General features: G+C 40.5%; 2 protein-coding genes across 2 annotated transcripts in view; one reads left to right on the forward strand and one right to left on the reverse strand.

Annotated features, from left to right (window-relative positions):
- SCRN1 (secernin 1) overlaps positions 1–13,631 on the forward strand; it is a 29,541-nt gene extending 15,910 nt beyond the window's left edge. The window contains exons 4-9 of the mRNA XM_026842024.1: positions 3,666–3,868; positions 6,783–6,977; positions 8,584–8,749; positions 10,628–10,808; positions 12,888–13,047; positions 13,320–13,631. Coding sequence (XP_026697825.1) covers positions 3,666–3,868; positions 6,783–6,977; positions 8,584–8,749; positions 10,628–10,808; positions 12,888–13,046 — 904 coding nt within the window. The 3' untranslated portion in view covers position 13,047; positions 13,320–13,631. The remainder of the gene's footprint in view (positions 1–3,665; positions 3,869–6,782; positions 6,978–8,583; positions 8,750–10,627; positions 10,809–12,887; positions 13,048–13,319) is intronic.
- Positions 13,632–16,196: 2,565 nt separating this feature from the next.
- WIPF3 (WAS/WASL interacting protein family member 3) overlaps positions 16,197–22,670 on the reverse strand; it is a 36,405-nt gene continuing 29,931 nt past the window's right edge. The window contains exons 6-9 of the mRNA XM_026843014.1: positions 21,662–21,873; positions 19,976–20,122; positions 19,183–19,284; positions 16,197–18,211 (exon numbers count right to left, since the gene is read on the reverse strand). Of these exons, the coding sequence (XP_026698815.1) occupies positions 18,171–18,211; positions 19,183–19,284; positions 19,976–20,122; positions 21,662–21,873 (502 nt within the window). The 3' untranslated portion in view covers positions 16,197–18,170. The remainder of the gene's footprint in view (positions 18,212–19,182; positions 19,285–19,975; positions 20,123–21,661; positions 21,874–22,670) is intronic.

The raw sequence follows: 22,670 nt of genomic DNA on the forward strand, positions 1-22,670 counted from the left end.
AGGGTACTCAGTCAGTCCGCTGCTCCTTATTCTTTGTGGGGACTCCTCTGCATCATTCCCCTGCTCCATGTGGTTCCCCTCTCACAGGAGACAGTCCTCCATGATCTGTCTCTGGCATGAGTTCTTCCACAGGCTGTGGTCGTTTCCATGCTGCTCCAGTGTTTGTGAGCCCTGTGAGATGCAGTCCTAGGGCTGAACTACAACAGTGGGGGCTGCTTCTTCCCAGAGTCCTGGCCTTGTTCAGTTGCAGCTGCCTGCTCCAGTGTGGGGTCCTCTGCAGGCTGATCTTTGCTTCTCTGGTGACACCCATGGGTGGCAGGGGGGCAGCCCTACTATCTTTCCCCAGGCTACAGGGCAGTCTCTTCTCTGGCACATCTCCCCCCCCCCTTCTCCTTCTTCCTTCCACTGACCTTGGTGTTCACATAGGTGTCCTTCTTGTAACTCTTCTTCAAAAGTCCCCCAACCCCCTCCCAGGTTCCCCTTGTTATCACAGAGGTGATAATTGCTAATTGGCTTGGCCTTGGCCAGAGGTGGGTCTGCCTTGGAGCCGGGGGAGCTTTCAAGAAGATTCTCACAGGGGCCACCGCTGTAGCCCCTTCACAGCTATCAAAAACCCCACCACACAAACCCTGCACAGTGATTCTTAAGAAATGAATAAAGGTTGTGTGATTGACTTGAGGGATAGAACTCAGTCCTACTCCATGCAGGCTTGTCCCCATGCCAGTTTATCTAAATGGAGAATGTGAACCTAGTCACAAGAGACAGAAAAATTGAGAGAAACCAGCACAAATTCCTAAGAAACACTGCTTTTCTGTTCTAGGAATTTATTCAAAAGCTGGTCTTTGATAGCTGCACCAGTATTGCTTAGCTTATCAGGGTTTTCTTTCAGATATTCTTCATATTGTGGCTGCAGTTTTGGTTTTCTTTGAGGCATGGTTGCCTCTATAAAGCACCTATTTACTTAGGGAAGTACATTCATATGAAGATGAAGAGATGGTGTACTGTTTTGCTTATGCTGGTACAGTTAGAACAGGACAATATTATCATTAAAAAGGTATATATGAAGAAACCTGTAAAATACACCCTTTTGCATTTTTGTCTTAATTTTAAATCCTGATGTGTTTGTGTTATTCCTTCGTTCTTTTCATTGCTGATGCAATCACTTTTTCAGAGCCACACAGAGATGCCAATCTTGGCAGGGAGTCAAGGATGCTCTTTAAAATGGTATCAATTTGTTTACCAATTTCTTTCATTAGAGACATCAAAACTGGATAAAGTAGAATGTCATCATCATGTATGTTAGTTACTTCATTTAGAAAGTCTGATCTGTAACTGATATGTGAAGTTGAAAATTTTAATATAATGTTTTGACAAGGTTATAATATGCTATGATAGCATATTGGAGGTACTGAGGCAGTGGATTGTATGAAGTCACTGAAATTTTCTGAATGACTAATTCAAGCTCTCATCTAGGGGTGAAATTACTTAAAACTTTTCTTCCAGCTTGCTTTGAAGGGTACTATGAAATGTGTAGGTGGGAGGGTTATGCTGTAGTTAACCCAGGACTCTGATGCTGAGATAACTGGCAAGACCTACAGTTGTGTGGAGATGAGCTGTGTGGGGTGGGTTTTCTTGTTTTCTTTTTGCTGTCCCTTGTTATTGACAGATAGGAGCACCCAAACAAAAGCAGAGCCTAGGCCCTTGTTAAATGGAAGTAAATGTAACACTGGAACCATTTGCAAAAAAAGTGATCTAAAAGATATTTCTTCAGCCTGAATCTCTGCTGTAGTTTTGACAGAGAAAGCTAGACTATAACCATCTCAGAAGGAAAATTTTAGGGAGACATTATTAAAAGTTTTAGTGCAATGTTATGTCTCTTGGCAGGTTTTGATCTAATTATAACTTAACGCTGTTGGTCATAAACTGGGGAGAACGGAGCCGCTTATCACTGAATCTAGTGACTACAAGGTCACCAGGGTAATAGTCAGCCCATTCATTTACCTGTGGCAGAGACAGGTCTCTGAGTTGTTCTTAGGGAATAAATAAGACATGCTTTTGGACAGGCTTTTGAAAGATTTCTGTGGTATATGCTAAGACTGGTATCTCTGTATTGCTCTGAAAAAGGGATTGCACCATGATGAAAAGAATGAAGGAATAACATAAATGCATAGGGACTAAAAATACATCAAGACAAACCAAATTCCAGCTAGTAAGAGAAACAAGACAAAAGGGAAAGACTATAAATGCAAAGAAAGATCATGGGGAAGACATTGTCACTGTTAGTTAGGACCTAAAATTTTATTTGGCTCTCCCTTGTCACTAAGTGATAAGTAGATGCTACTGAGAGAGATGAAAACACTGCTTTCAATAATTCAACCTAAACCAAGGCTAATAGTGGCCAGCAATTTAATAAAGAAGGCCCAGTGCAGATCAGACTGAAAAGTATTTAGATAACAAATTTGTATTCAAGTTACCAGGATCTGATTTGTGTACTGTGGTTTTCAGGAAAGAATCAGAGTAGTGGTTTCTTGTGATGTGATTTCTGGGGAAATGAAATGGGCTAGCATAGTACTTACATTTAAAAAGGTGAATTTCTTGAAACTATCCATCTGTCAAAATTATTTTGTCCATAGAGCTATTAGAGAAAGATAAACACAGTGGAGAACATTAAGGTGACATAACCAACAGAAATTTTGGACTGATCCACGTAACTCTCCCAAAGGAATGAGGCGTGGGTATGCTGTTGTTTGAAATACTGCATTTCCTCATTATTATTAAGTGCATTTTGGAACCAGTGGAATCATTTGCAGGTCTGATCTGGATTCTTCTGGTTACTGTTTTCATTGTTGACTTGTTTAGGGCTGTAAATTATCTCAAGGGATTATTTCATTCCATTTATTCAAGGCAGGATACAGTCATTCCCTACAGCTTTGTAAAACCTATTCTTATGCCTCAGTTTACTTTTCCCTAAAATACCCTTATTTTGCTCAAACTTTCTTTTAAAATCATGTTCTTTTAGACATGTGGTTACTCTTAGTTCAGACAAAAGCCATATCTGTTCCTTAATTGTTCAGTGTTTTTTTGGGGAAGCCTCTTCAGGAACACTGTGTACAAATGTTTCTGTCTACAGCATACAGTATGCATCAAAGAATAACATGCATCTAGCTTCTATGGCCAAATATTCGAGCATTGGGAAAGAGAGGTTGTAGAGAGATTGTAGTACTGAATACTTCCCCTTTTTGTGATCTCTGGTACTATTAATTTGTAATTTCCTGCTCTTCTGTACAGAAAAGTAAACTTGCATACAGCTGTTACTTTAAAAAGACCTTTGCAAATTGTCCTTCAAATCTCTTCTGCCTAAGGGGGGGATAAATAGAGCATTGCATGTTTACAGTGCAGTTGAGACCATTTGTTGATAATTGGACTCTTTTTTTAAAAAACTAAAACTGAGCTATGATAGGCTTATGATTTGCTTGAAGCAAATTAAATAATTTAATATCTCATCCTGTAATTCTAGTAGCTCATTAAAGCAAGAATTCTTAGACTAGGCATACCTGACACTTCGGTATTTTAAAACCAGGTGGGTGCTGATGTTTAAAATGAATAGCTTATGGAGACTTCACCGTTACATGTCTGTCTGAATCTGTTTTGCCATTTTCTTACAGACTTGGTCTAGAAAGAGGTGCAACAGCTAAAGAAGCATTGGATGTAATAGTTGCTCTGTTGGAAGAGTATGGACAAGGTGGAAATTATTATGAAGATGGGAGTTCATGCCATACTTTCCAAAGTGCATTTTTGATTGTGGACAGAAATGAAGCCTGGATACTGGAAACTTCTGGAAAGTACTGGGCAGCAGAAAAAATCACAGGTCAGTTTATCACTCTCAGCAAGCCTCTCTTCTTATACATAACTGTAAAGAATTGTCTTGGATCTTAAAGCCACTGAGTTTAAATAAGTGACTAATTTATGCATTTGATTAAATCATCAGTTTTAACCTTCTGTATTTGTACTACTCTTATTTTTTTTTAAATGTTGATTTGTATTGGCTGATGTAACAGCATTTTCTGTAAATCTGGAGATTGTTACCTGTATACATAAGCTATGTAATAATCATAATGCTTAAATTTTTATCTTTGGGAAGTGTTGTATTTTCACAGATTTATTTACTATTTGGAATGTGCAAAATGTCTTTTTAATAGAGTTAATTCCCAAATTGTTACTTGAAAATCTAAAATGTTAAGAGGGCAGGATGAGCATTGATAGCTTTGAGAAAAGAGCTTGTGTTAGGTTGTAAATTGAATGGGGCTGCTGCTGGTTGCTTTACCATAATAGATGTAGTCTCCTCATATCCCCATTTCTTACCTGATACTGCAAAACAATACTTTTCTGCTCTTTGAAGTTGTAGGTGGTTTCCTTTTCTGTATGTGTGAAGCCAGACCTGCCAAACTTAACTTCTAGAGTTCACTGGCTTGGTGGCTGAACTTATTTAAAACTTTGCTGGCAAGTATGTGCTGCCTTAATATAACATGATTGTCTAAGGCATATATTTAATTTATTTTCAGTTGTTTTTAGCTTTGAAAGGATTTTTATTTTCGTAAGAGTAGGGATTAAAAAAATTTACTCACATTTTAATTCATTAAAAATTCAGATCATTTAAGATTGTTATCATCCATGTTATGACTGATCCGTTCAATTCTCTTCATTTTTGCTTAATTGAAAAGGAGGAGGAGGTTTAATGTTGTTGAAAATACCAAAGCAAAGAAGTAACACTGGGCTGTGTAATATTGTGTGATGGCTTACTGTCAGTTCATGCCATCAAAAATGAATCAGCTTACTTTAGCAGGGATGGTGTTTCCCCAAGCAAAGTTTGCATTTTAAGGATACCTGCAAGATGGAGGCAGTCTTCTAGCACAGATACCAAACATAGAGGAGGGAAAACTGATAATGCTGTCCTGATAAAATCCAGATTCTGGAAGGCAGTTGGCTCCTGAGGTTCCTGGGATTATGCAGTGACAGCCTGCCTTCTTCTGTTGACCTACCTGGCTGATATTTGAAGAACAGTATTTTTTACTTTGCCTTTTTAGCTGCATCAGCAACACATAACCTTCATGTCCTTCTTCCCAGCAAATAAACTATTGCCTTCATTGGCTGCTTTCAGCTTTCTGAAATGACACTGCAGCTCTGTTCTGATTTTTACCAGTGCATTTCTCTTTAGGAGGTCCCTGTGAGCTGCAGATAAGTAGTTTACATCTCCTGCAGCCTGCTAAGGCTGCCAGAGGGAAAGGCTGCTGGCTGTGTAAGAGCTCTATATTTCACACTTTATTCAGGGGGTTCTTTTTTGCAACCATAAGCGTGCCTCTTAAGCTTTCAAATGAATGCACAAATGCTGCTAAAACAGGGAAAATGCGTCATTCCCCAGTGTGAAGGCATTTTTTTCTCTGTCTGTCCTCTCAGAGTTGCTCTAATATTACTGCTGCAGTTCTGTAAAGCTTATAATGAATTTATCAAGCCACTCTGCCAGTAATTTAAGGATAAACACTTTAAAATTCTTCTTATTACTGTTCTTCAGTCTGAGTGGAAAAATTTATTTGCTTGATAAATTTTCATTTTTGAGGGGGATCAGAACCATCCAATACTATTTTACACAAGTTACTAAATGTAATATTTAAAGAGCTCTTAAGGAGTGGCTTGCCTAGCTTGATATGAATACAAATATTCCTATTACTCAAGAAAATTCCCTGAAAGGTATGATGTTTGAAAGTGTGAATCAGAACAAGCTGTCAGTGACCCTACTGTAAGTCAGAATTGAATGACGGAGACTTTTTTTAGACTGATGCACAGAACTTCCTACTATAAGTTGTTATTATTTAAATTGAATGCATGAGGTATTACAAAAACAAGCTTACTTTTGTGGAAGGCAGTATTAATAACTTTCACGAATACTGCTTTGGTTTCTGTTTAAGAAAGTTTGTGCCAAATTCCAGAATCTGGTTTTATTTTAGTTTACAGATTTACTTTTTCAGCTCTTTCTCTGGCTTCCAACACACTCTATTCTCTCTGAGGAGTATCTGAGCAGCCACTTTTAGTCATGCTGTAGATATATAGATATAAGCAATGCAGTATTTTTGAAAAAAGCAAATTAAAAAGCCCTTTCATGTTCTTTGAGGGCTGCTTACACTTTTTTTACTTTATGCCATTTTAAAAATTAAGATTAAAAATTAAGTTTAATTTAAGCGCCTATCTTGCTGCTTACAATAATATTGTTCTTCAGCTGGGAAGCTTAAAGCAATTGGTAAGCTTTAAAAAACGTCTTCCAAATTAAATTTTCAGTTTTGGGAGGCAGAGAGGGTTCATTAAACTAAATGCAGCTTTCCTGAAATATATTTTGAAATCAAGTCAGACCTCAAGCCTTGTTGTGGCAGTGGAATACACCATTGGAGGAAGGATTAGGCAGGTGCCTTTGGCATTTGGAGACCACTATTATTACTTCATGGTCAGAATGTGTGAGGTACGGATTGTGAAACTGGTGTTCTGACTAAATACCACTCACTATTAATCACAAGGCAGTGTAGATATCTAAGTAGGGCACAGAGAATTGAGCTCTGCAACCTGCAGTGACTAGTAATTCTGTGTATGTGTAGTTGTGTAGTTATGCAGTCATGCCAAGTGTACCTCCTAACCAATGGTATAATTTGTTTCCTAACTGAAATGACGTTGTCCTTCCAGCTTGTCCCAGAAAAACTGTATTAATGCTCTCTTTTAATGTGTGGCTTTTTCTACAGAGGGAGTTAAATGCATTTGTAATCAGCTTTCATTAACTACAAAAATTGATGCTGAGCATCCTGAACTAAGGAATTATGTGAGAAGTCAAGGCTGGTGGAACGGAGACTCAGACTTCAATTTTTCTGAAGTGTTCTCTCTTGCTGATGACCATTTAGCCTGCTGTTCTGGCAGGGAGAGCCTAGAAAAGCAAGGTGGTAAGTGTTGAACCATCTTTCTGTGTGTGAAGTGGGATTTTTAGTCATAATTGCCTCCTTCCAGGCATTCTGTCCAGAACTACAGTTGACGAAGGACATGTAAACCGTGTGGAAAGGAAGACCAGGGCTGAAGACTGCTAAACTTGCCACAATTTAGGATGAAACCCTTAATGTCCCCCTCAAGTTTAAGGTTTTAAAACAGGATTGCAATTATAAAATAACTTTCTTCACTGCTGTTCTGATGTGCATCATGTGCCACTACATTTGTGCTTTGGTGTAACTATAGTGGTCCTACCTAATAATGAAATTACAGTATTTAAAAAAAATGGCTTCACATATGACGGCTTGAGCTTTGGATTCTACATTTTGGGAGGTTTGCTTAGGCTTTTGAGGAAGGAATTAAGATCATAGTTTAAGGAAGAGTAATGTTAGTGAGTTGCAAACGGAAGTCCCTTTTTCATTGTCAAGCACAACAAAGTTACCAGAGCAAACAATGTGCCAATTCCCTTCAGTCAAAGAAAGAGTTTATTTCCAGACCAAAATTTATTAGTGACTTAAGTTCATTGCAGCTGGTCAAAATAGCTCTGAGATGACCAGCCTGCAGCAGTGCATGGCTGACATATATCTGGTCTTTCATGTGTGAAAAATGGTACAAATTATCTTTTTATAAAAAGCCTTTTACTACAGAGGTGAATTTACTAGATTGTTAGTATTTTCACATGTTGTCAAATGCCAAGAAGTGTTTAGGTGAAATATTTATTGCAATGCAGAGTTCTTGCTAAGGCTATAGAATTAATTACATGGAGCATGGTTTGTGTCTGAGGCAGACATCAAACCATGCAATTCTGAAGGACCATAGGTAAAAGGTCTTAATAAAGCTGGATTATAGCACTAAAAAACCTGAGGTCCCCTACAGACAGATGGCTGTGGCTGCAAATCTTGCAGACTGCTGGGTCATTCTGTGTCTCCTGGTGTATTGAGGCACCTGTGCATGAAAGGATTGAGACAGTGCAGGATTTAAGTGGATGGAAAAGAAGCCTTTCCTGCTAAGGGGGTAATGCAAGAAAACATGGAGGTGCTGTGGGGAGAAAGCTGTGATAAGACACAGGAAATAGAATGAGAACATGGTATTCTTGTAAGTAGTGGTTTGGAGAAAAATCTCAGTGTCTAGGTCTGCTGCTGTAAGATCCTGTGAATGCGGGATGATGTTTCAAAATTTTGACTGAAATGGAAATAGATGAGAAGTGGGAGATCAGGGTGTGCCCATTTTGCCTGAGCTTGGGTAGAAGTAGCTTCTTAGAGGAAAATGGTTGTTTATGAAAGTAGTCTGTTCACAGTGGTTGCTAAAGCAATATTACAGATGTGATGGCCTTCTTCCTGAAAAATACTATTTAATGACATTTCTCCCTACCTAGATATTGTAATGTCTATTTAATGGTTCTTACTGTTCTTTTTTCCTAGCTAGGCAGGTTCATTCTGGTGACATGCCCATGTTGTGACACTGGTCATATTAGGCCAAAGCCCATTCAGGCTAAATTCCTTCCCTGGGACTCAAGCTATTGTTCACTCAGCAATTTTTCTTTTCTTTTTTCCTCCCTTCCTATAGGTGATGTTTCTGCACAGGCTATGATTGATGTGCTGCGTGACAAGGATAGTGGTGTCTGTGTGGACTCTGAATCTTTCCTTACTACAGCTAGCATAGTGTCTGTTCTGCCTCAGGACCCTAGTTTTCCCTGTGTTCATTACTTCACTGGCACACCAGACCCTTCAAGGTAAGCCACAGCACTGGGGTTCCCTGGGTGCAGAGCAGATGATGGGTTAAAAAGATATTAAAAAAAACCTGCTACCAAAATTGGTACCTGCTTCAAGAGCATGTTCTAAGCAGAAATGCAATCAGCAGTTGTTGGTGTGCAGTCTGACAGGCCTGTGTTACTGAACTGCATCTTGCTCAAGTCTAAATGGATGCCACTGCCTGAAAGACCAGATCTGGAACTTTGCCTAAATTTGGACATTCTAGAGTAAATGCAGTTTAGAGAGGAGCCAGGAACTATTTACTACTCCACCATAGTTGCTTTCCAGTGGGTTTTTGCTGAGATGATGAGCTTGTGGACCTTTTCAGTCACTTCTCTCTTGAACTGAGTGCAAAACTGAAACAAAGTGTCTAACTAGCAAAAAGGCTACTCTAGGTATATGACATCAAAATGTTAACAGAGCAAAACATCCACAAGTCCAGGTATCTGAAGTTGTTTTTTATTGGAGGGACAATTTCCAGGTTGTTTAAATGTTGTCTTCTCTAGTTCAAAGCAGCAAAGGAGGTAAGGGAACTCATGGACCAGATCATTAAAGAACTAATGAATTATCTTGTGTTTTAAACAAAATCCACCTGGGATTCACAGAAATTAAATTAAACCACTTGCAGTTATTCAGGAGGTCTGCCACTTGCATTGAAGTAAAGAGGCTATGGGTGAGAAGAAAATGGTGCCCTCGAACCACTGACAGTCGTTCCTAAAAGGAGAGTGGTAGTAAGCATTTGGTGCTACTGAGTGCTACAGAAGTCATCCATGCGAAAGACACTTTCCACCCACCGTGCATTAAGCAACTCAAACCTTCAGAGTTAAGTAAGAAGCTTTGAGCTTGCTTGCCAAAACTTCTCTTCATGCAAATCCTTTGAGATTAAAAGGAGCAAGGATTTAAATTGTTTAGGTGGGATTTCTGTCCTTTTAAAGGCAAAATCTAGCTGTAAAATCCTTGTTTAGAGGCCTTTCTTGCTTTATTTTACACTCTAATGCATTAAAAAAGCATTATTTTAAGTGCAGCTAGTGAGTCACAAACTCTTAGTCAGCAAGGCTTCATGGCAGTGATGGAAAGGTTAGCAGCAATGAACCTGCTGACTGTATGCAGTCAGTGGTTATTAATCATGTCTTGCAGAAGTCTTGCACTTCTGGCAGCTTCTTCACTGCAGAATGCAGGGTGCTATTTTGTTGTGTATCTAAAGGGAAGGCAGGCAGTTTCTCCATGCATTTGCCAATACCTGCTCTCACATTCTCGGGAATTACGATGCTGGATCACTGGGGTTTTGTTGTCAGACTCTGGAGTTTAGATTTAAACTCAGTGTTGAAGTTGTTTGAATAATGTCACAATATTGGTAGTTATGTTTTTTCCCCCTCTTGACATAAAATCCTAAAGTGCTGCTCGTTATATGCCAAATCCTCTGCTATTGGGCAAGGTAGGTAATCTCTGCTCAAGGCTTCATGACAGTGATCTGGGAGAAGGAGAGAGATCAGTGTGAACAGAGAAGAAAAACTGATGTGAGGCTGAATGCTGAGATTTGTTTAAAAAAAAACTTGGAGAGGAAAATACAGTGTTACTCTTCTAAAGAAGTGGCAGAACTGGCATGAAGGACATCAAACAAGCCTATAGGTAAAAAGGGGTAATAAAATTTTACAGTAATTGGCAAACCAGTTCTTTTAAAGCACATAGACTTATTTTCCTTGTGACCAGTATCAACTCTCTAACCTAGTCCATGCCTTGTTTATATGAATTACCTGTGCTGTTCTGTATCTGTTGTTTTAAAATAGCCTGGTGAACATTTCAATAACATATATAAAATCTCTCTTATTACTGCAAGCGGTAATTCTCATTTCTTTCAGGTCCATATTTAAACCCTTTATTTTTGTTGATGATGTAAAATTAGTACCAAAAGTACAGTCTCCTTCTTTTGGCAATGATGATCCTGCTAAAAAGATACCTCGATTCCAGGAGAAACCTGATCGCAGGCATGAATTGTACAAGGCACATGAATGGGCACGATCTCTTCTTGAGAATGATCAGGTAAGAGCTGTGGGACCTGGAATTAAAGAAGAAAATGTAGATTCCTAACTCCATAATCTACTTGAGTTACTCACTGAAAAACAAGGATGCAACCTGTTCTGGTTAAACATTTCTTCCTCCATGTTATCAGAATCCCAAAAAAAAGAGCATTCTCTGAATATTCTTAGAATCCTTGCTTAGAATCCAAGTTTAGCTTGAATAATGACGCCTTCTGAAGGGCAAACTATTCTACATAGGTTTTTTTATTATCCTGAGAGCGTTGCTCTGCTCCATTACTTTTACAAAGTGAAAAGTCAAACTGACAAGCTGATCAGCTTGTTCAATTCCCATTGTGTAGATAGTCTTTTCAAATGATCACTGAACACTGGATGCTAGTGCAATGTGCTATCAGAATTATATGACAGGATGATGGACAGAATGTTGTAAATTCAATTATATGACAATGTTGTAATTTCAATTATATGCTGGATTAAGAACTACATGGTTTGAGGTTTTTTTTCTTGAAGGAATAATTTGCACATGACAGTTTTGCAACTCGGTGTGTTTCTGTTAATTTTTAAGAATTAACTAAAAATACCATTGGAGTAGAAAGGCCACTTTCCAATGCCATGCATCAGGTATTTGTGGTCTGAAAACCTTCCAGTGTATTCTCTTGTGGGAATACATTTTTGAATAAAGGCAGTCAGGAAGGGGATTATTCTGGACAGCTTTTCCAACTGATTGAGCTACAGCTTTTGCTGTCATAGTGCAAGTAGTTCAATAACTGTTCTTCGACATTTGCAATTACAACTACAGCAGTAAACTGGATAAATGATTATAAAGTAGTACAACAGAGGGAGAGATCACCAGGGCATGCCAGTCATACTGGTACTGGTATTTCAGGCAGTTTGTGGAGGACCTATGCAGTCATGTTGAACTTCCACAGAGGACATGCTTTTCTGCATTTTTCCTTTGTGCATGTTTGCATAGGTCAGAGTCTTGCTAAGATCATAACAGCATACAGCCTTAATCCTTTAGTGATTAAGGAAACATTGGTAAACTTTGCTAGTACAAACTTTATTTAAACACAGTTTTGGCTAGATGTGGTTTTTAATCTCTTGGAATGGTTTAACTTAAAATCTGTGGCCTCTGCAGTAATGTTGACTGAATGTGCGTGTGGTTTATAGCACTTTACGCAAGACGCTGATTTAGGGAAGACCTAGCAGGGGTGTGTTAGCTTCTTGTGAACTCTTCCTTATCCATGTCCCACAGTGTGACATCATCAGTTATGGTAGAAAAGGAAATTTAGCTTTTAGTTAGGCTTCATGCTATAAAAACTGTGATCTGAGAGCCTGAATCTTTGCTTAGATGCTCTACTCTTACTACACAAATGCTGGTTAAATCATGGAAAGCTCAGAACTATCACTCATTCTGAATGCCTTTTTTTCCCTGGAATTCAATGCTGAATGCTGCAAGCAAAACAAACAGCACTTCTCAAAAAAAAAAAAAAAAAAAAAAAAAAAAAAAGGAGACTTCAAATAACATCTGGATAAACCAAAATGACACCATTTTCCTGACCAGAAACATGAAGAGCAGTAAGTCAGAGTGGTATACAAAGCCTTCCCTGGGGTCTGGAGTCTTAATGCTGTTACATTACACATAATTTTAGATCTGATCATAAACGTGCGGGTGGTGATCTGAGGGATACACACGTACGTACCATGATTTGTAGAATCCTTGGGGCTTCTAGTCTTCTCATATAGTTCTGTTTGCAGGTTTTTAAGCTTAAGAAGTTGCTTTACTACTTTTATCACATGTAAAAGCCTTATACCATTTTCCTTTATCCATCTTTCACTCCATCTTCCTTCTCTGATTTAAACGTAGTAACTCCTTAAAGGTTATTTTTCTTAATGCATAATGTGTCCAGCACTGTTCTTTTTAGCTCCTCACCATGCAAAAAACTATTAACAGAAATAGTTTCTACTTAAATAGGCTTTCTTGTTTTTTAAGAAACTTGAAAATATCTCCATAACAGAACAGTGCAATGCTTTAACAAGACTGTTTGCTGGTTAATTGAGTTTGATTGTTTCATGTGTTTAGGATAAAGGCCAGAAACTGATGAGGATTATGTTAGACCTTGAAAAACAAGGCTTAGAAGCAATGGACGATATCCTTACTCGTACAGAGGTTCTGGATCCTGCTGAAGTAGTGGATCTTTTCTATGACTGTGTTGACACAGAACTAAAGTTCTTCAAATAAAGTAAGCAAACACTTCTGTTCTTTAGATACTGAGTTTCTGGTACCAGGTATCAATGAATGTGAAATGTTGGATCTGACTCTGATCCTCCTTCTCTTTTACACTAAACTAAGGATGTTCAGAATTGGGTCCAAAGCTGCCTTTCTACTTCAGTGTATCAGCTTGGATTGTCTCCAAAGTCCCTTTTCCCTATGCTACAAGCAGTTGTTTTGGTTTTTTTTTTCAATTTCACTTTTGCTTGGAATGGATTTTAAATGAATTTTATCTCATTTCAGCTATGGTGGCTATTGTTAGCCTTTTCATTGGAAGACTGAAAAGTTCTTCAAGCCTTGAAAGAAAGTCTTCACACTTGTGAATTTGCAGGAAAAACATTTCTAGAGGAAAAAATGTTACTTGCTAGCTGTATCTGGTTAACAAATTGCTTTCCTTTGTCCAATCTTGTGGTGTTCCTGTTTGTGTATGTATATAGTGAAAGGAGAAAGTCACTGACTGGTCCAATTACTGTGTGCATGCTGGCTAATTTAGTACAGAATGTTTAAATATGTATGTTGGGCAACCAATTAAAGCAAAGATTAACTTCATCAGGCTACCTGCCATATAATCATTGAAAGCAACCCATTTTTTCCTCTGTTGCTCAGGACTAGGCTTGCAGCAAAGCTGACGTGCATTTTTCTCTTCTTGCTAATTCATACAGAGAATGGTAGAGTTGAAATCCCAGTTTTGAGGGGGCAGGAAGTTAAGTCCTGGTTCTTGACCTTGCTGTACTGGCTTTATATGGGCATATCTGGTTACAGTAACTCAGCATCTGACATTATACCTGTACAAATTATCAGAATTAGGTCCCCCAGGTTCAGTTTTGCCTTCACCTGCACCCAACTTAGGGAAGCTTGGGTTTGTAATGCACCTGGCTGCTGCTCTAGTACCAAGTACTAAACTGCAGCACCAGCCTGGATGCCCAAGACATCTATACATAACCTATGGGCTCTTAAGATGCAATTAATGAGGTGTCATGTTTATAGACATGCTACAAATTAGAATTTTTGGAGGGAATAGATGCTGGACATTGATCAGTACCTGACTATTTTCTACCTTTCTGCCTTTGTAGTGCTGAACAGTTCCTAGTAATCTCTGTGGTGAAGCATACATGGCTGAATCCAAAAAGTACCAGTGAGTTACTGGTGGGTATGGCAATCCAACTGATTAGGCTTAGAAATGGCTGTCTTGCGCTTCCTTATATTACGTGCAGTGCTGCAGCATGCTTCCCTTCCTTGACAGTCTTAGACAGAACTGCTTTTCAAGTATTTTCTTCTTGTAGAAGTGAGATAGGGCAAACACTTCAAGAATTAAACTGGTAAACACTGCTTCCTGTGTCATGTGAAGATGGCTGGGTGTTTTTAACAGGAGGTTCAGACAAGTCTGTGTCTCTAATAAGTGGAAGTTAGTATATGGAGTTAAAATCCTTCACTGTTCACAGAAGGGGATGGTGAAGATCTATGGACTTTTCTACTGAGAAATAAAAGCTCTTTAAAAGGCAGAAACACCTCAATGATTGCCCCAGCCAGAGGGCCAAAATTAGGATATACCACTTCACACAGCTCTTTTGCACAACTCCGATCTCTAACCTTTGAGAGCTGGGAAAGAGGCAGGATGAAAGAAGAGGGTGTTCCTGCTAAAAAAATAGTATCTCTTATTTGCCTGTTTCTTAAGAAAGAAGAAACCAACATTTGCAGTTATCTTGTGGGAATTTATGTTCTTATTTGGAACTGCTTATATGACAACTAATAAATTGTTTTTGAGCAGAGTGATCCAGATAGTAATTTTCTAATAGTAAGTTGCTTTTGCTTCAGCTGTGCAGTGCATTTTCAAAAAAACCCATAATACTGTGCTACAGCAACATGCATGCTTGAGTGCAATCGCTAGTCCTACAAGCTTCAGAAAGCAAAGCACCCCCATGGCCTTAAAAATTCCAGTGGTCTTGAGCACATCTGAGGCTTGGTGGAAGGGCAGAGTGGGACCAACTGCTACTGGGTGACAGACAGTGTGAGTCGCTATCTCCAGGTAAGAGCAGCTTCAGAAGCTTCAACAGATCTTGAACAATCCAGTATATATGGAAATAACAGTTCACCAACACTTGCGAATATACACAGGCTTTCTAATTTAATCCCTGAAAGATGCTGTTTGATTCAAAAATATCCCTCATCATAATAAAAACAGGAGTAAAACTTTTTCTCCTTCAGCTATCTTCTGGCAGGTAGTTTAGCATTAAATAGTTCTAAATTCCTTATGAAGGTACTTAGTACAGAACAGTACACAAGTTCCAGGACAAATGAGAACCAACAGAAATCACCTTTAATAGTACTATGACAAAATATTCTTCAAAGCAGTATTAAACTTTTCCAGTTGTTTGAGAAACAATGTACATGCTGACCCCTGCTTATTACCATATTCATGCATATCAAGTAACTGTAATAATGAGTGACAGTAAGTATTGGTCAAAGCATCACTAATTTTCACATGACATCCAGCAAGGTATCATAATAGGCTACAAAAAGTCTAACACTGCTTGCTTATGAGTCTACAGGTGAAGAGCTTCTTACCCTTACACCATCTCCACACCATGAGCGTCCATGTGTGTGGGAGCAGCCCCTACAGTGTAACTGAGCTGTTGCAAGAAAAGCAGAGAGAGGTAGATACAGTTCCCTCTCTCTTCCAAATAGTTTTGTTCAAAGGCATGACTGTGGGGGAAAGATCTTCACCTGTGATCTATAATGTTATTACAGCTGCAGCTGAGGGAAATTTATGGAAATTACAGAAATTAATGCTCAAACTGTAAATAGCCTGGCTGATAGCACCAGGCTCACCCTGGAACAGCAGTGCCCTTTTTCAAGTTGGTGAATCATAGAATCATTTAGATTGTAAGAGACCTTTAAGATCATCGCATCCAAGCATTAACCTAATGCTGCCCAGTCCACCACTAACCATGTCCCTAAGCACCATATTTTATCAGTACCTCCAGGGATAGTGACTCACTTCCCTGGGCAGCCTGTTCCAATGTTTGACAACCCTTTTGGTGAAGAAATTTTTCATAATATTCAATCTAAACCTCCCCAACTTGAGGCCATTTCCTGTTACCAACACCCACATCCCTACAACTTCCTTTCAGGTAGTTGTAGAGAGTGATGAGGTCTCCCCTCAGCCTCCTTTTCTCCAGGCTAAACAGCCCCAGTTCCCTCAGCTGCTCCTCAGAAGACTTGTGCTCTAGGCCCTTCACCAGCACCTCAAGTGTCTGTCTTGTAGTGAGGGGCCCAAAACTGAACATGGTATTCAAGGTGTGGCCTCACCAGTGCTGAGTACAGGGGGACTCACTCTATTCACTTTCCTGTCCCTGATGGCCACGCTATCTCTGAAACACCAGGATGCCATTGGGCCTACTGCTGGCTCATATTCTGCTTGCTGTCCACTAACACCTCCACATCCTCTGCTGAGCCTGCTCTTCCCAAACCTGCAGCATTGCACGAGGTTGTGACCCAAGTGCAGGAACCCAGGAAAGCTCTAAGTAGGGGAATCCAAAAGTGGTTGAAGTTGGAACAGGTGGCTGGAGGTTGTCTGATCCAACTTTGAACCTGTTGCCCGGGACCCTGCCCAGATGGCTTTTTAGTCTCTCTAAGCAGTGAGACTTCACAATGTCCCTGGGCAACCTGCACCAGTGCTCAGCCACCCCCACACTCAGAAAGTGTTTCCTGATGTTCAGACAGAGCCTCCTGTGAAAAGAGCCTGGCTCCATCTTTATACCCTCCCTTCAGATACTCATACACATTGATAAGATTGCCCTGAGCCTTCTCCAGGCTGAACAGTCCCAGCTCACTCAGCCTTTCTTCATAGGAGAGATGCCACAGTCTCTGTCACCTTAGTGGCCTTTTGTTGGCCTCTCTCTGCTATGTCCATGTCTTCCTTGTACTGGGGAGCCCAGAACTGGACACAGTACTCCAGGTGTGGCCTCACCAGTGCTGAGCAGAGGAGAAGGATCACCTCCCCTGGCTTGCTGCCAACACTCCTCCTAATGCAGTGAAATGCACAAGGATAAGGATAATTCTTGCTCAAAATAGATCTCTCATGAACATCTGTGATCCAGAGACCTTACCCCAGGTTGCATATTAAAAGCAGAAGCTAAGGTCTTGTCCACTGTAGGTTGTTACTTTTTTCAACCAGTTCTGTTCAAGGGAACAACCATTTTGGGGACTGCTTGTTCCATGTGGTGTATTTTGGACAATGAATCCTCACTATTGCCATGGATGAATAGTAGTAGCGTCTTTAAAATGTAAGTATTGGACCCCTCATCCAAAGGCCTCTTAATTGCCAGGATATATGCCGTGGGATGTGTCTTCACACAGACCGTGGGGATTTTTTTTGCTTACAGTAGAACAAGTTTTTTTTCCTCCAGTTTGGAAAAGTTCCATCATCTTTGTCAAGTCTGTGACCACCCTACCCAGCTGGACTTCTTCAGGCACTATCCTATAAGGATCTGTAATCAACAGGAGGTAGGCTCAACAGCAGCCACAGCTCCTTGTCATCTCTTTCCTCTTCATGCTTGATGAGAAAAGGACTGTGGGCCATCTGTTCATAAAGGTGACATTCTGCTGCAATCTGAGGATAGGCAGAATAGAAGGGAAGAAACATACAAAGAGACTAAAGGTAGCATGTTAGTTTTTCATTGAAAAATGTCTGAATAACAACTAGAGAATTTCCAGAATACTTGAAGATGATGATGAAAGGGGAAGAGTGGACTACAGGGCATCTAATGCAAAAAGTATTCTGAGGTAACATCTGTCAGCATCATAAGAATGAACTGTTTCAACACTACAAAGAATTTAAATTTTATGCTGCTTTGCTTAAAAAATATCCACCTATATACAATAATTTAAAAGCCTGTACTAACATTCCTGTAGTATGTAGGCCAGTTTAAAAAGTATCATTTACATCACTTTTCCAGTTTACAGAAATGTCAACACTACAGCACTTGCAATTCAAATATGATCTCTATCACTGTAATGGGGACACCTTCTGTTTTATATATTCTCTCGATGTTCTTTTTTAATACTAATCCAGAGAGCATCAGAAGACTCTTCTCATCTCACATGTGTTCTTAATGGAGGATTTTTAGTGGCATCTGCAAATAGATATAACAGGTTTAATCAGAAGACAGATAGATAAACGGTCTGGATATATATTTTGGATGCATTTTTACAGCAGGGATGCTGCATTTCTCTCCTTCTACCCTTGAACTGATATATATATATACATATATACACACACATATATATATATATACACACACATATATATATTGCTTATGCTCTGTAGCCCTTCAGTAAAAAGTCTGTGATCAGATCATACAACAGACAATTTAGACTGACTGAGGCTGCTATGAGAAGTCATGCAAAGTACCTTGGCATAGAAACAAAAAACCAACTTAATGAAAAGTTAGAGATAAATAGTTGATCTAATAATACAGAAAAGACTGGGTTTTATAAAAAGCAAGTGTAAGCGCTTCAGATCTTTTGGCACCTTTAACTATGATTTTTCAAAGCTAGATAGGTGAACTTCTGCTCCTACAACAGTGACCTGATATCAAGTTTCTAAGTTAAGGGGGGGGAAAAAAAAGCAAGGTTCAGTCATTCATTACTTTCCTGACAAGGTTCAGGTACTAAGTCCCTCTGTTATTCAGGTGTGTAAAACACCATGTATGGGATTTAAATCAAAATACATGGTGGAAGACATGGATCAAGTCACCTTTCTTTGTGATTCCACAAGTTCATGAACAAAAAAACCAACTCAGTAGCTGCTTAAGTCTGTTTATGTGACATCACTGTTTTTAACATCAAGGGCTCTGCAAATTCAACAATCTAAAGAACACAGACTGCATGTCAAGCCACATCATTTTATTTTTAGGTACTAAGACTTCAAAGTAAGTAATAAGTGCTTTACATTATAGCTTTGGTCCCTGTTACCACTGTAACAAATCCCATCCCTCTCTGTGCCTATGCTAGCAGCCCAGTTCTTCACGTTAATGCTTTATTTTCACTCCCTGTTTTAGTCCTATTGGATAATTATCAGACCTTCTCATGTTTACACACTTACCTCTAGCTATCTTGCTGGGATATATTTTCTGAAATGGTTTGAATTCATCAGGTGGGGGGAAGTCTTCCACAGAATGGAAGGTAAATTTAGATTCAAAGTCATCTGGGAAGTTTCAGGAAAATAAACATTAGTCACTGTTAGACAGATACTTAAAAAAAGAAAGTTTAAAACCGCCACAAGTAATTTCAGATAAAAAAGCTGATTCATTTTCCCCTGGAATTGATAATAGCTCATTCTATAATCAATCACAATCCTGATGAGTACTTCTGTGAACCATCCAGGTTTTCTGACTTAATTGCAAACACTGCTACTTACTGAACTTAAGCTTCTGGCTTCCATTCCAGTTTTCTGCATTGATGATGTTGTGGTAATAGAGGCATTCCTAGGTGGTTTTCAAGCCATTTAGCTAAAGCAAGAATGAATGGCCAATTCATCAGACCACAAAAATAATTCTTAACAGTCTTTGCTTTATAGGACTGAAGCTACTAAATCTCCATGAACTGGTTTTAAGAACAGTAATATAAGCATGCTACAGCAACTTGTCATAATCTTAAATAATTTTGCAGGTAGTGCATGCTTTTCCTGTCCACTGGATGATTCAGAATCTTTGTGAAAAAGCCTTAATTTTCTCTCATTGTATAAGGTCATACAAAAATGTTTCTAATGGGTCTAGTTATACTACCCTGTTATTGCCATAAGAAAGTCTTGAATGAGTTTTTGCGGTCGAACACGCACAGGCTTTTGTACTAAAATTATTAACTAAGGCTAAGAAATCTAATTTAGATGACATTACCAATCATGTGCATATTTCCATTTTTAAGTGGCAGGTAGGGGTCATGAGCTGTAGCCCAGGCTAAGACTCCAGACTTGCTGGTAAGTTCAGTTGTTGGTGATCTTGCTGGTGGCTGTGGAGGCGTGACCAGCTTCCCAGCACCGGTTCCTTAAAAAGAAGCAGCTGATCAGCACATAAACATCACCATGACTTAACAAACCTGACAGTAAGCTTTGCAAAAAAGTAGAGGGAGTGTAGAATGAATGCAAGATTTGGGGCAAACTTACCCAGCTTCATAGCTACTGTTTGTCAAGCCTGACCATGGATTTATAGCATGAAGTATTACATTTAAGTCATTATTGGAGGTGGCTGCAGCTTGCTATTTCTAGTTCTAGGGAAAGTCTGACATTCTGAAGTACAGTTTTGTCCTAGTCCAGAAGGTAGGACTGTCCTTTCACTTCCACAAGTGCAAGCAGTTTCTTTCAGAAAACATCCGAACAGCACACTAGATGGTATCTCTAAAAGAAAATAATTTCCTGACACTTTGGCAGCCATGCCGTGGAATTACCATTATTCTTGTGCATTTCACTGAGGAATTGCAAGAGCTGTCAAAGTTTACATCTTCTGGGCAGATGTACCACAGGAACTGTGTAAGGGGAGGGAGCCCAAGGCCTCCCAGTTAGCAGCCTCTCAAAACTGCTTCTCCCCCTGGATAACCAAGAGAAAGTCAGGCTAATTTCATGGAAATCTCAAAGGTTGAACCACCATGAGAAAGAGGCACCTCAATAAACTAACAGTTCACCAGACAGTTCTTGAGCAGCATTAATCACCCTCACGAAGCACCTGATATGCTGTAGTTACACAGCCTTTCCCATGGCTGCCAAAGGGAACCAGTAATCTTTCTCTCCACACGTGGCTGCTTTAAAATACAGGGTACAGAACATTCTCTTCAGATGCTCCTTATTAAATAGCTGTCTCCATTTCTCAAACCCACACAGATCTAGGCTCATTTTTTGAACTCTCTGATTAAAGTTCCTTCTGCTGTCTCCTCAAGGAAACACTATCCTCACTTCCCAAGTAGTCTGAGAAACGTTTGGCCCTGCCACCTTGATAGTGGGAGACTCTGGCTGCTCCTCTGTTGAGAAGCAGAGGGCTGCATCCATATTTGCCTTTGCTCATCCGTGGCTGTACCAGCCCCTCTTTTGCTTTATTCTCTGCTGTAGCATTTCCCAGCCATTGCCAGTGTTGCTCCAGACTGCGGGGGTACAGCAGGGGAGGGGTGTCAGGGGTAGGCTGACACTCGAGCTGCCCAACATCGTGGTGTACCGTCAGCTGCCCTGCCAGAGGCTGTAAAGAGGCCACTATGGAGCCCCCTTGCTTCACTGCTGGAGACACACCAATGCCAACACAAAAGCAAGAAGCAGCCCAGCGATCCCAAAATGTTGCTTCCACTCCTCACCGTGTTGCTTCCAAGAATCACAGATGAAATTACACGGCACGCACGCCCAGTGCTAGGAAGAGCCTGACTCTCTCGGGCTCCTTACACGCTGTGCAACCTACAGGCTTTCCTGCCACACGGTGGACCTCGCCGTCCTGCTACGCGTGCTCGCCATCCCCACCCCTCCGAGCTCTCCAGCCGCCGCTGCGACCTCCGCCGGTGGCCAAAGGGAGAAGCCGACCTCCCCTCTTCCAAGGTGCCGCTCTCACCTGCCCCGCGGCCGGGTCTCTTCTTCCTGGCTTCGGCTGCGGGCTGAGGGAGGCCGGGGGTGGGAGGGAGCGGCAGCGACTGGATGCTGCTTGGCTTATGGAACTGCGACAGCAGGTGGGGGGACTTGGGGGGCAGCGGCGGGGGCACGTCAGCGCCGCCGGCAGCGCTGTTAAAGCCCTCATCCCAAATTAGTAACACCAGTAGCCACCTGCTGCAGGCTTAGAGCAGCTGCTGCAGGTTAAGATGTGCTGTGCGGCCACTCTGGCAAGTGTGGGCCATGATGCCATCGGAAGGGTTGAGGACCCCCTGGAGTAAAAATAGATGTGGGTCAAATACTATGCAAAGTCATCACTGTTGTGCAACATCTCAGGCTTAGAAAAAGCTTCTTGCTTATCATAATTGCTGGTCTGATTTTACCCTGAGCCTTATTAATGTTCCAGGACATTGCTGTGTCACCTAAGTTTCTGGGAAATATGTCATACCTCTGGATGCTGGCTTGAAACTGAAAATGCCTGCCCCTGCCCTTCTCTGCAGGACACATTTCACCTGCCCCGTCCCTCCCAAGCCACTTGAGCAGGGCCCTGTCTGATGGCTCTGCTCCTGCGCTTCTGTTCGGCTTTCATGCACCCTTCCCTGCCTTATCCATTTGTGTGCTCCCAACTTCATGCTGTCCTGGGTTTAATTTTTGTTTAAGATCTTCGTTCCTTTAATGACAGCGGGAACCGAACGCGGTTCTCTGTGGGGGCTGTGGTGTGCGGCTGTGCTTGAAGTAATGAGACTTGATGAAAACCTCTTGTTACTGTGGCAAGATTTCTTCCTTCTCTGCGTTTAAGAAAAGGGGAGGGGGGGAGAAAAGAAAAAGTGACAGACCCTGCTGGGTATGTTAATATATTTTTAATGGCTTGCATGTGGCTAGCTGAAGACTTATTTGTCCAGACTGGGAGAAAAGTGGAGCAGTGTGTTATTCCTGTGCACCTTTTACTGAGCTTAGCCAGGAGTTGAAATGGG

This window comes from Athene cunicularia (genome assembly GCF_003259725.1).
Source record: "Athene cunicularia isolate RWA chromosome 2 unlocalized genomic scaffold, athCun1 chr2_part1, whole genome shotgun sequence".
Lineage (NCBI taxonomy): Eukaryota > Metazoa > Chordata > Aves > Strigiformes > Strigidae > Athene > Athene cunicularia.